Raw genomic sequence first — 13,027 nt, 5'->3', positions numbered from 1 at the left:
TTATTATAATATTTTAATTTTTTAGAAAATGGCAATAAAAGGCTAAATTAATTGTCGAACGCTTTGAGTTGAACGCGTTCACTGAATTTCGTTCTTAAATTGTCATCAAAGTATTGCATAAAATTCAACCGATTGTAATTTTGGAGTGTTGAGAACTACAACTGCCTATTATTTTGATTGCACAAAACAAGAGAATGATAGTTTTGTTTTGAATTGTTTGTGTTTGTTATTAAAAGTAATAAGTCTGAGGATACATAATTCATTTAATTGTAATTACTATTTTTCAATAAAGTGTAAAAATAACAAAGTCAGATGTTTTTAAATTGCATGTAGGCATGTGTTGAAGAAACGTGCTTTCTTTGCTAACATCTTACCTCCTAAGCTATCATATTTCCGTCGTGATTCTATTTATTACCTTTTAATTTTGTCATCCTAAATATTGTTGCTCAATTATTATTATTAAATTAATTTATTCTTATGTCCATTTTCCCTGAAAACACGAAACCTGTTGAATTAAGCTTTGACTGAAATAGTTGAGACATATTGCTTTGTTATTTAATTAACTCCCCAGTAGAGAACTGTGCTTTTTTTTTGTAAAACATTTTGGACTTGCATAACGAAAGAGTTTAAAGACATAACATATTTTGTTCAAAGGAGATCTTCCTGAGATTTGTCAATATTTTCTTTTAACTGTTGTTTCCTCACTGGTTGCAAAAAAATATTCTATTATAATGGCAGAATTTTAACTAGGGGAAGATTTCTGTGTCATGATTTGCTGCAGTCTTGAAAACTTCCAGGCAATGGTCTGTGAGAAAAAAAAGGAATCAGAAGGGGACTAACTTAAAGGGTATAACTTAGCCACCCTAGGTTAAAATCCATTTGGCGTCTTGGCAATTATAAATGATGTGACAGATAACAATACAAAAATACTCCCTTAATTAGCTAACGTGAAAATAAATAACTGAGAACTTAATTTTTCTTATAGATATTCACCTTTCGGTAGATCTTTGCACCAACAATAATTGCTAAGGTGCCATCTTTTTTTTTTATTTGAAATATTTTTAAAAAAATAATTTGTTGAGATTTGTCCACTAGTGGGTATAAGTTAAACTCTTCAAGTTGGTCATTTCTGTGATTTTTTTTAATTTTCTCATAAGCTACTGCCTGGTTGGTGCTAAAAATTAGTAATTTTTTTTTGTGAAGGTAGGGTTACGAAAATCAATCCTACTTTTGCATATACTGATATTGCAATGTTGTTTGTACAAAATAGTTAATTAACATTTTCTCAATGTTTCTTTTTTCCCTTGTATATGTTTGATATTCTTTAATCGCAGAAGTTTGCATTTTTAGATGGCACTTTTTACAGATTAAATGAATTAAACCTTTCATTCGATGGTCACCATTTTCAGTATTTATGATATTTTTTTGATGAAAAGTTGAAGCCATGCTAAAATGTTTAATCTTTGGATGCAATATCTTCTACTAAATAAGTATTTAAATGTTTTACAACAGCTTTTTATAAAAGTTTCATTAGCTTTCCTTGACTATTTTTCTAATCAACCTAAAGTATCCCCATTGGACAATTGAAAAAAACAATCTGTTTCGTAGGGATATATGCTGGAAGAAAAGAATTCAAAATGCAATTTTCCTTATATTAATTTTGTAATTGATTCTTAGTGGTGCATTACAAATAAATAAAATTTACTGTTTTATCAATATATAGATATATGTAAAAATATTGATATATATATCTATATGAGTTCTATATACTTGCAGCTTATGCGTAGTTAATAAAACTTATTAATTATTTTCGTTTTTCTCTTTGTTTTTATTGTGCTATGTTATAGTGATCGTATTTAAAGCAGCTTTAGCGCTTGATATTATCTACTATTACCTTACTTCCGTTTTCTTTTTGTTTCCGTTTTTAGTTCGGTTTTGTTTTTATTGTGCTATATATATATATTAATGCATGCCATATCTGAGAAATCAACATAAATTTGTCTGGAAGATTAAGCAGAACCTAATCAAAGACTAGAAATGTCAAATATTGAGTTAAACTTTGAATCTCATTGTTCTGTTTGGTTGCTAAATTAATTTTATATTTGTTTTTACCTAGATATTTTTTTAAAACTTTGTCTTCTTTTTCAGAAAAGGAATGGATTGTTCAGGGGAAACTTCTAAAACAAATGAAACTTCTATAAGAGAGATGGCTAACTCTATTGGAAAAAGTAATTTTTTTTTTTTTATGTAAAAGAAGTTGTTTTCAATGCTAGCAAGTGCTTAACCATGTACAGCTTTAACCATGGAAACTGTCCATAAAAGAAAGTAAAGCATTCCTGCATTCTAGAGGGCTCATGGAGGTTAAGGCTAGGCAATTTTATAATCAATGAAAGAATTTTGGTAACATGGTCAATCCTGTGTCAAAATTCCGGTGACATTATCACAGAACATTACAGAGTTCTCGCAAAAAAATATTTCCTTTGGGAAGTAAGAAAATTTTGGTTATCTATTCTGCCAAAATTTTCAAAAATTTTTTTTTTTTCTCCAGCAGAATTATATTCAAGAGATGCTTTTCTTACGCATCTGAGGGGAAAGAAATGCACACAATATTTCTAGTATCATTTGAGAATAACAAAAATTTCATAATGTCTGGCTTGAGCTAGAATTTCAAGTATATAAAATAAAAAAAGAATTGCAAAAATTTAAAAGATAGTTCACTGCAGAAATCCTGATTTTTCTCTCAATTTTTTTTTTTTAAAAAAAAAGAGCACTATATTTTCCATTTTGTTAAAATATGACTCTGAGTTGGGATTTGTTTCAAATTTGCATTTGTAGCAAAAAAATTAATCAGTATTTGTCCCCTTTTTTGTGACTGAAATAAAATCGATCCAATACTAAAATATTACGCAACTACAAATCAGGCTTTTGAGTCTTCATTTTATTGCACACAAATGACGTTTACTAATTTGTAAATATATGTAGTGTTTTGATAGTTTTTTTGCAAATTATTGCTAGAAAACAAAATTTTTTTTATTGCTCAAAGTTCAAATCACAGGTTCAAGAAATCACTCTGTGACACCCTCTGCTTGCGTCGATGTCATCGTTAATACGTGCAGTGTTATAGTTCTTTTGACAGTCTTTGCTACAAAAGTTTAAATATTTTTTTTTAAAACAAAAATCGTAAAGTTTCTTTATACAATTTTATTACTTGTGAAACTCAAATCACTTAATTTACTATTAACTTTTAATCTCACAATGTGAGTTACCCCTTTTTGAAGAGTTTGATTCATGTGAGTTTCTCACGATCTTTTTTACGGTAATTTCTTCTACAGATTTCTCGATTTTTTATTATTTTCTTAATGTAATGACGATTTAGAAAATAAAATAATTAGTGTGCTTTTTCCCCTACAAAATGCAAGAATATTGCCTATGATATTTCAGTAAAAATAATTTAGCATATTCAATTTAAAAAATTATAACGCTTTTATTTTATCCAAGTATGTTTTTTTTTTTTGGCAAACACAATGCTATTGTAACTTTAAATTAGTAACATAATATTATTAAAAGTGTCTTGTAGAAGTGTGTTATTTAAAGTGCAAATTATATATAATCCTTTGTATTAATATTTGTGCTATTATTATGTTTTCCATTTCTTTTTTCAATTAATCCAGTGTTATTCATTCATGCAATTTTATAAAGACTTTAAAGTTTTCGAAACGAAAACTTGCTAATCCTAACAACAACAACAATAAAAAATCCTTCTATTTAACTAATGTCTCTATTTTATACAAAATAATTGTCTGAAACAGTTTTTCATTGATGTCACCCTGTGCATTCTTACTGAACCTACTATAACCTAATTATAATTGCATCATACTCTTCTTTTATAAGTTTTTTGGTATATTTAAGTGTGAAAAATAAACCTTTTAATAAGTGTAATGACAGTTTTATAATTAGAATAATATCATCTTTTGCATTTAAATAAATTCATTTATAATATAAAAGCCTGGTAGCAGAACCCCTCTGGTGTGACTGCAGGCTTAGCAGATTATTTTTCATCCCAGATTTTTTTTTAATGATAAAAAACTTCTGAGAAATCAAGGAATTAAGATCAATAAAAAATAAACGAATTTTCTATCCTCTTTTGATTAAAATAAGAAATAATTTCCTTCATTTTAAATCTGATACCAAAAATAAACGTTCTCAATTCCGTTCCACAGACATTTGTATTTTTTTTTCTACATTTATATTAAATAAGGTCAAAGTGAAATGTTTTATTCTGTAACCTTTAAATCTATAACTACCAACTAAAAAATAACCAATTTCTGCTCTTGTAACATTAAATCTTACATTGTTCTGGTTATTGTTTTCTTTGTCTGCAAAATATCTAAAATTGTATGGTAATGAATTTCATTTGAAATTTTTTTAAATAGTCATGAACCAAAAGCACCATTAAATACTTTTCTAATAATTCTTCCCTTTTAAATTAAAAGGTATTTTTAAACGTTGTCATTTCCTTATTGCGTTATTATGTACAGCCATACCTTATTTTCTTGGGCAAAATTAAAGTAATATTGTATAAAATTAAAAAATTTTTTTAGACAGTATGAAGTTTTTGTATGATTTCTTAAATATCTAATAGTTGTACATTTTGCTACATGTATGGTAAATTATAAGCTTTATTTTAACAATACTGATATCTATGTGCCTGCATTTGGTTTTGCGCTTATGAAGACAGTGTTGCATATTGACTCTGTAAAATCTGCTGCTGTATCCTAAAGTATGAAGAATCATTTATAGTTAGGTGAATATTTTTTGAAGTCTAAGTTAAAATATATTTGATTCTGCTTTAAACTAAAAACAAAGTTGTCTTCTTTCAAAACCATTCTTATTGTTTAGCACTATGAGATTTTACAATCATAAGTCAATTTTTCAAATAGTCATTAATTTTAATTTAAAAAAACTTGCTAACATGTTTAAGAACAGTTCAGGGAATAGATTTAGATGATTACCTAGCGCTGTCGGAAATCAATTTGATCAATTATGTTCTTTAAAGTTAATTCAGTTTTGAAATTTTAACTATTTGTAATATTCTAAGAATTTTTTTTTTTCAGTTTTAATATTATTACGATAATGTATTGTTGTATAATGAGTTTTAGCATTTCATGTTTATGAGTTAGTAATATTTTTCAGAATTGTAATTTATAACACATGATTTTTTTAAGATTTCAGTGTATTTCTGAGCAAAATATTTAAAAACGTAGTTAGTATGCTTTGCTTTCCCCAGAACCACTAAAACTCTAAACAAACAAGCCCCCAAGGCAGTGTTTCCCAAAGTGTGGTACGCGTACCCCCAGGGGTACGGGAACAGTTTAGTGGGGGTATGTGTTCTCATGGGAATTATCTTACAACAAACTAAAATTACAAAAAAAATTATTTAAAATCACAGCTAGCCATGAAAATTTACTATGACATGTATTTCTATTGGCTATTTTTTGAAGAGTTAACAGTTAATAATTAGTGGTGTTAACAGCCAGTTGTGATTTTTATTTTTTGTGCATATTTTTAATAGTAAAAAATACATTCATTTTTTTATTAGTGGTACAACAGCGTTACGAAAAATTTGCAAAAGGGACACAAAAGTCATAAGTTTGGAAAACACTGCCGTAAGGGAATAGAAATACGAGTTTTTAAAGTAGTACTAAATGGTAAATGAGGAACTATTCGTGATATGCAAAAGTGATATAATGAAATTTAATAATTTTCTCTCTGGTCTTTTAATTTTCTTGACTAATTGTGTAATATTTTATCACTAGTTACATGACCCATTTTATTCTTTTTAAGGTTTACAAGATGGAAATCAGCCTAGTTGTAGCACCCAGTTAGAAAAAAATATTATAGAGCAAGTTTCTGGAACTTTTGCTGATGTTAGCATCTCAAATAATTCAAAGCCAGTATGTTTAATCGTTCTGGGAATGGCTGGATCTGGCAAAACAACTTTTGTCCAAAGAATAACATCCCATCTCCATGCTAAGCAAACTCCACCTTATGTCATCAACCTTGATCCTGCTTGTCACACTGTACCTTTTCCTGCAAACATAGATATTAGAGATACAGTTAAATATAAAGACATAATGAAACAATATTCACTTGGACCTAATGGTGGAATAATGACAGCATTGAATTTATTTTCTACTAGATTTGACCAAGTTATGAGCTTTATTGACAAAAATAGTTCAAAATGCAAATATGTCATATTTGACACGCCTGGTCAAATTGAAGTGTTTACTTGGTCGGCTTCAGGTATGATTATTACTGAAGCTGTATCATCTACTTACCCTACTGTTATTGTATATGTTATGGATATTGTAAGAAGTTCAAAGCCAGTAACTTTCATGTCAAATATGCTATATGCTTGTAGCATTTTGTATAAGACAAAACTTCCATTTGTGGTCGTACTAAACAAAACAGATGTTCTAGATTGTTCTTTTGCTATTGAGTGGATGCGAGATTTTGAAGCATTTCAAGAAGCTTTGGAAACTGATACTTCTTATGTTTCTAACCTGACTCATTCCATGAGCCTAGTCTTAGATGAATTTTATAGTGATCTTCGAGCTGTTGGCGTTTCGTCTCATTCTGGTTCTGGTGTTGATGATTTCTTTAAGAAAGTGGGTGAAGCAGCAAAGGAATATGAAACTGTGTATAAACCAGAATATGAAAAGATGTTGCAAAAGAGAAAAGAATCTGAAAAATCGAAACAGGATAAAGAAATTAAACGACTGAAGAAAGATTTAGGTAAATATATAGATGTGGGTTGGGTATTTATAAATGGTTATTTACCCCTTCCTTGGGTAGATACCCAAATTCAGGGTATTTATATTTTCTTGCTCTTTTTGAAGCATTTAAAATCAATTTGTCTTACTTAAAGTTCTGAGAACAACATAAATATCTTTAATTTTCAAAAATGAACTTTAAACTTAAGATATATCAGTTCCAGAAAAATATTACAATGCTACAAATACCTGAGGGAGAAGCTACATTGTGGCATTAAAAAAGTAATGTAAAAAGTTTGCATTGTATAAAATAAAGTAGGAATTTATATTAAAAATCAGTTGTTCAAAGTTGCTCATTTTTCAAAAGAAATAATTTTTCTGATGCAATGGGCTAAACTGGATTAAATAAAAGATATTCTAAATGAGCGCAAGAAATATTATTAATTGTAAAAATTAAAATTTGTTAAAACTAAGTTTTATACTGTTTTTTTTCCTTCCATTTATATTGAGTTAATAAGTCTAATATGAGTGATAAACTAAAACTACAAATTACATATCTAAATTTTTAAAAAAATTAATTCAAAAAACCATTTTGTTTAAACCGAATTTTTCTTTTTTTAAGAAAATGTAGTTAGTTTAAAATTCTTCGATATTTTGTTTTTCTGTATAGATTCTATTTTATCGAAAATAATAAAGTTAATTTTATTTTTAAAAATTACTCATAATTGTGACATTTCAAGCTTTCATTTTAGTCGAAAGAGATAATGAATTATTTAATTTTTATATTGAGTTTTTTTTCAAATGATGAGAGCTAAAAACTCTTCATCCTTAAAACACAAGACAATTCATACTCTAAAACAGTGTTTCTTATCCTCTTTGATATAATGGACCCCTTTTAAAAATTTTTAAGAAGTCACGGACCACCCCCCTGTGAAAAAAATAATTGCAAAAAACATCAGTTATTAGAAAACATTTAGTTATATTATTTTAATAGAATATAAAATTTTTAAAATTAAAATTTTTAATGTGAAGGTTGCTGCTGATTTTCCTTAATTAATAAATTGAATTGGGGGATGGTTTTCGACAAGCAACATGCATATCATGTTCAATATTCAATCGATTTCGATGTTATGTTTTTATTGTCACAAGTGTGGAAAATCCTGCTTCTCAAAGATGCACTGTAGCAAACGGAATTATAGCTGCCATAGCTCGCTTTGCAAGCAATGCAATGGGTAGGCATCCAAACATTTTAAAAATTAGGAGCAGTCAGTGGACCCCCAAAATATAACTCATGGACCCCTTAGGGGTTCATGAACCACAGGTTAAGAAACCCTGCTCTAAAATAAAGGTAGTTCGTTTAACTGAATTTAGATTTTAGTCTTATACTTTTAAAGTGTTATTTACTGTTTTTTATCCTATATAAAAAGCATTTAACTAAGTTATAGTATATTGATTATCAATATTGTTCTTACATTTCTAATATTGTTCTATGTTTTTAATTAAGTTAATAATATTACATTTTAATTAAATAATTCTTTAAGTTAAAATCTTGTTATTTGTGTTAAAAATGCATCTTGTGATTGGTAATATGAAACAGTTTTTAGAGATAAGTTTTGTCGATACAAAAATTAATTTAAGTATAAGAACAAGAAAAAACTATAGACATAAACCTTAACTGTTTATATATTAGTTTAATAAATAGCATTTTATTCATCTATTTCATTACAAAAACAAAAAGTTGAAGGAAAATAAACTTTATGCATGCTAATTATCAATTAAGAGTAAAAAATATATAATGCAAGTAAAGCTTATTTCAATAATTACATATTTGTTATTTGCAGGATTTTGTTATATACATTTTCACTTTATATGTCCTAATCAGGCTGAAGTTCGTGACTTTCAATTTAAAATTTTTTTTTCAATTGAGAACATTTGATATATATTTAATTAACAGAAATATATTTAATAAATATTTTTTTTCATTCCAGTAAAAAATATTAAAATTCTGATCAGGAAGAAAATGATAAAATTATATAAATCCTTGATATATGATAAAATATAAAAATCCTTGCTTAGAGTTGTTCTATTATTTATACATACAATTTTTAATTGAGAAAAAAAAGTAATTTTTTTCCCAGAGCATTTTTTCCTGTAAAAGAAAAAGCTTTTCGATCTCATTTAAACCGAGTATACCAAAATACTGAAACATTCAACCTATCATATATTTTATACCCCTTTGAAAACCATGCTAACATTCAGCGATATGCATTGATCATTATTATTCAAAAAGATATAATTAAATATGGATCAAATAATTAATTATGTTTTATTCGTATGCAGGAAGAGTTTCGTATGATAAATTTTTTAAAAATAAATTTGCATAAAATTTGAGTAAATTTTTGTATATCAAAAATATATTCCTACCAAAACTTTCTTTGTTTATATGTTGCTTTTAAAACCACAAATATTAGGAATTATGATTCGAAGTGTAAATTTAAAGAAGATTAAACCATAACCGCTCTCATATAAAAAAAATTAAAAAAAAAAAAAAACGATTTTAATAGTTTATATGTTTAGTTGAATAAATTTTTATTCATAATAATTGACAAATTAAGTATTAATAATGTAAGCAAAACTTGTCTAAAATATTTGGTACAAAGAAAAATATAATAATTGAATTTTCAATAAAATTGATAAACACAAAGGTGTTTTTGAATTTTGATACCTGGGTAATTACCTAGTGTATTTACCTCAAGCTCTAAAACCAAGTATTTTACATCCATAGGTAAAGGTTCTGAAGTGGAATTGAAAAAAGATGATGATGAAAGTAATCTGAAGAGTGTTCTTGATGATCCTATTTATGTCCAACAAGGTATGGAGGACGATGACACATCTGATGAGGACTGGACGACAGGGAAACTGACTTATGGAGATAATGATTAAGAAATAAAGTGAATTTTATAATTTGCCTTTTTTCATATATTTTGTACGAATTTCTTTTGCAAAAACATTTAAAAAGAAATTTTTTTTAATAGAAATCATATCTAATAGAAATGAATTTAATTAAATCTTAAAATGTTTTTTATCAGTATAAAATTTTGATATGTATTTTTTATGTTTAAAAAAAAGTGGAGTTATAAAAGTTAATGTAGGTAATGGTATCGAGTCTTATTTATTGGTGTTAACAAATCAGGGGTCTGTCTAGGTTTTTCTGAGAGGTACCTATTTTGCGAAAATGTAAACATAATTCGTGAAAAATTAAAAATTATATTAAAAAATCAACAGAAAAATATGGTAAATATATGGATTTATCGTTTCTTAAGGAATACAAAAATAAAATGCGTGAAGTATGAAATCGGCGAAAAGCGCACAGTATGCCTTCTGATATATCTTGGCCGCCTCTCCACAGCTCACACTCTCTCTCTCCGTCGGTTCGTGAGTAACTAGCTAGCAGTTAGGCATGTTCTTGCCGGTTACTCATTTGCAGCTTTTTCTATGTTGCTTGAATGTTACAATTGTTATATTTTATTTATGCTAAAATGTTAGTTAAATTTACCAAGTTTTTTCAGTGCTAATAAAGATAGTTGTTTATTTGAACTGGGAGTGTTTATGGAGTGACACGACATAAACCTGTAGTGCTTTTTCATGAACACTTTCACGTGGAGTCAGATTCTTCCCAGAGTTACCAAATATACCAACCGCCACAATCTCTAAATTCATAATGGGAAAAAAGTAATGGGTCGACGGGTTATAATATGAAACAGTCAACATTTTTCGGCGGTGTTATTCAGAAATATTTAAATTGCAATCTAAGAAGATTTAAAGGGTCCCACAGTGGACTGATCGTTAAGAATCGAATTCAAGAATCAGTGTGCGTCGGGACCTAAGGTGTGCGGTATTGGTCCTCGTTAAACTGTTCTACCGTAAAGTACTCGACTTCGCATGAAGGTCGTCGGGCTACCGAAGCGGGGGTGCCATCCCCTTTGCAGGGGATCAAAATTGTGATGGCATGTCTTCGGATCATCCTCAGGGATGTTTCCCAGACCGTCACCAATAGCCCATTGTGCTGCTCTAGGCCGACGTAAATGAATAACAATTAAAGGAAACGTAATATTTATTTAAATGGTGTTTTGTTTTTAATGCAGTAACTACTAAATAAACAATGCAAATTATTTTATTATTGTTGCAAGGAAATAATATGACTAATTCAAATTAAACAGCAAATTCTTCTGATGTATCATGCAATATCCAAATCTTACATCACCTATAAAAAACGTTAAAAAAATAATAATAGTATATGCACATATCAAAAATTATTTTCAATAAGATCTTGGTTTTTCTGACGGGCCTTTCTTTTCTGGTTAAGGTCTAACAGAAACGCTTTTTCGGGTAGCGAATTTCAAGATATTTAATCAGTGTGTTGCTGTCTGGGGGTTGATAAAATTCTGTCTTTTGCTTTCCCTCTGTGATCTTTATAAAGCTTTTAATTTATGTTTACTTAATATTTAAAAATAATACAGTCAAGAACATGCAGATCAACGTATAAGTAATTTGGTATGTATTGCGAAATTTATGACAGCATAGTTGTCTAGTGAAATGTCATAATAAAATGAGTGGTTAATTTACTATCCATTCAATAATATTTTTATGTGTATTTTATTTAATAACTTAAACTTTTTGTGTTTTTCCATAATTTTGAAATTTTACCACCAAAATATTAAATATATATTTTTTTATGTTAGATTCTTTTCAATAATAATTTATTTTGCGTGGTTTGCATAATTTAGGTAGTTCTGAAATTGTGGTTTAATGCAGTATTGCATTTAGATAAAACTTATCATGTTTTAAAAAAAAATTTTTTTTGAATAATCATTAAATCTATTCATTATGGTATTTAAGCATACCATAATATAAAAATATTTCATGTTTGATCCTATTTTAGGTGTAATTTAACATTTGAAATATTTATATTCTTTCACTTAGCTGAAGGCTGAGGTCCACGTATGTGTATCGAAAATTATTAGCCCCCTGGCAGTATAATTCAGATTTTATTTATGTTATGAATTATTCAGTAAAATATAAATTTGGAACTGAGAAATATTTTTGTCGCTGTATTTCTTCATACTTCAGTAGTAAAGAGGATAAAGTTTTATTAGGATAAGCAGGGGTCGCATTCCCCCTAAAATTCATAAAATTCCTAAAAGTATGTGCAAACCCTAAAATTCCTAAAAATCTGATAAAATTTTGTTGGTGTTCCTAAAAAATTAGAGTTATAGGCTAAATATAAATAAAAAAGCAATAATCTAAAATATAAGAATTTAACTACATTAATTAAAACTGTTTTAATTTTGCCACATGGGAATTCTGATCCTGAGAGAGGTTTTTCGATAAATAAAGCAATGCTTAATGTGAGTCACCATGAGAAAACTATTATGTCTCTTAGACTAATCAAAGATACCATTCGAAATTATGGAGGAGTGTTGAAGATCACCACAACACTATTGAGGGCAGTAAAAGAATCTCACAAATCATATCAAGATTATTTTAGAAAAATGATCATGATTAATTTGTTTTTCTCTAACTTCTAATGTAAATTGCTGATTTGAAATCTAATAATATCACACAATAGTTTTTCTTAATAAAGTAAGGTAATAATAAAGTTTCGATTAAGAAGGTAAAAATTAAATAAAAATCCAAGTTGGTGTTAATTTATTTTTTCTCTTGATTTATTCTCACTTTTGCCTGTTCCTGAATTATGCACTTAATTTCTGATAGGTAATATGTAAAATTGAAATTTCATTTTTACTCTTTAGAGATTTTATTCTTGACTTAATAAATTTCCGAGCTTTATTTTATGGCTTGCAATTATTTATGATATGTGTGGATGAATTGTAATAATCTTCTGTTATGTAATAAACTACCGTGTGATCTGTTTTTATCCTAGCAAAATCATATATTACCCCTAAAATTTACCTAAAAGTTTTTGAAAAAAGTTCCTAAAATTACCCTAAAATTTTAAAAAACTTTGCTGCTACCCCTGGATAAGACATTAGCAGTCATGCAAAACTTTCAATTATAAAGAGTGCTCCGAAATTCCCATGACGTTTGAATTTCGCGCCATTTGTGCAATGAAACATTTGCAAGATTATTAAAACTGAGCACTAAACGAAAGAACATCGAATTTTTATTGTTGATCATTATTAAGTCATTCACTAATCGCGTTATTTCCCCTTTTATTGATCAGAAAAAGCCCT

General features: G+C 27.8%; 2 protein-coding genes across 8 annotated transcripts in view; one reads left to right on the top strand and one right to left on the bottom strand.

The window, feature by feature from the left end:
* The first annotated feature begins 53 nt into the window (after positions 1-53).
* Positions 54-9,737, top strand: LOC107456638 (GPN-loop GTPase 1). 7 transcript variants are annotated; one of them, XM_016074546.4, is made up of 4 exons: positions 54-235; positions 2,149-2,228; positions 5,845-6,795; positions 9,559-9,737. In XM_016074546.4, exons 2-4 carry the CDS (start codon positions 2,156-2,158, stop codon positions 9,714-9,716), a joined length of 1,182 nt encoding a protein of 393 aa, XP_015930032.3. In that variant the 5' UTR covers positions 54-235; positions 2,149-2,155; the 3' UTR covers positions 9,717-9,737. The 7 variants fall into 7 exon arrangements, with proteins under 7 accessions (XP_015930032.3, XP_015930031.3, XP_071037741.2 ...); XM_016074545.5 differs by having other exon boundaries at positions 92-269; XM_071181640.2 differs by having other exon boundaries at positions 166-329.
* A 1,194-nt stretch (positions 9,738-10,931) lies between these two features.
* Positions 10,932-13,027, bottom strand: part of LOC107456630 (uncharacterized) — a 40,441-nt gene continuing 38,345 nt past the window's right edge. Inside the window, exon 20 of the mRNA XM_043044853.3 lies at positions 10,932-11,037. Within this exon, the coding sequence (XP_042900787.3) occupies positions 11,034-11,037 (4 nt within the window). The 3' untranslated portion in view covers positions 10,932-11,033. The remainder of the gene's footprint in view (positions 11,038-13,027) is intronic.

This window comes from Parasteatoda tepidariorum, chromosome 3, assembly GCF_982258835.1.
Source record: "Parasteatoda tepidariorum strain Cologne lab strain chromosome 3, Ptep-v5.0, whole genome shotgun sequence".
NCBI classification, from domain to species: Eukaryota; Metazoa; Arthropoda; class Arachnida; order Araneae; family Theridiidae; genus Parasteatoda; species Parasteatoda tepidariorum.
Note: the sequence above shows the minus strand (reverse complement) of the source record. Positions and strands in the feature narration are given on the sequence as shown.

What these genes read in the sequence shown, in the direction of transcription:
- LOC107456638 (XM_071181640.2), top strand. An exon ending in GGCTAACTCTATTGGAAAAA is followed by an intron (nt 2,229 to 5,844) that starts GTAATTTTTTTT and finishes ATTCTTTTTAAG; the next exon opens with GTTTACAAGATGGAAATCAG. An exon ending in ACGACTGAAGAAAGATTTAG is followed by an intron (nt 6,796 to 9,558) that starts GTAAATATATAG and finishes TTACATCCATAG; the next exon opens with GTAAAGGTTCTGAAGTGGAA.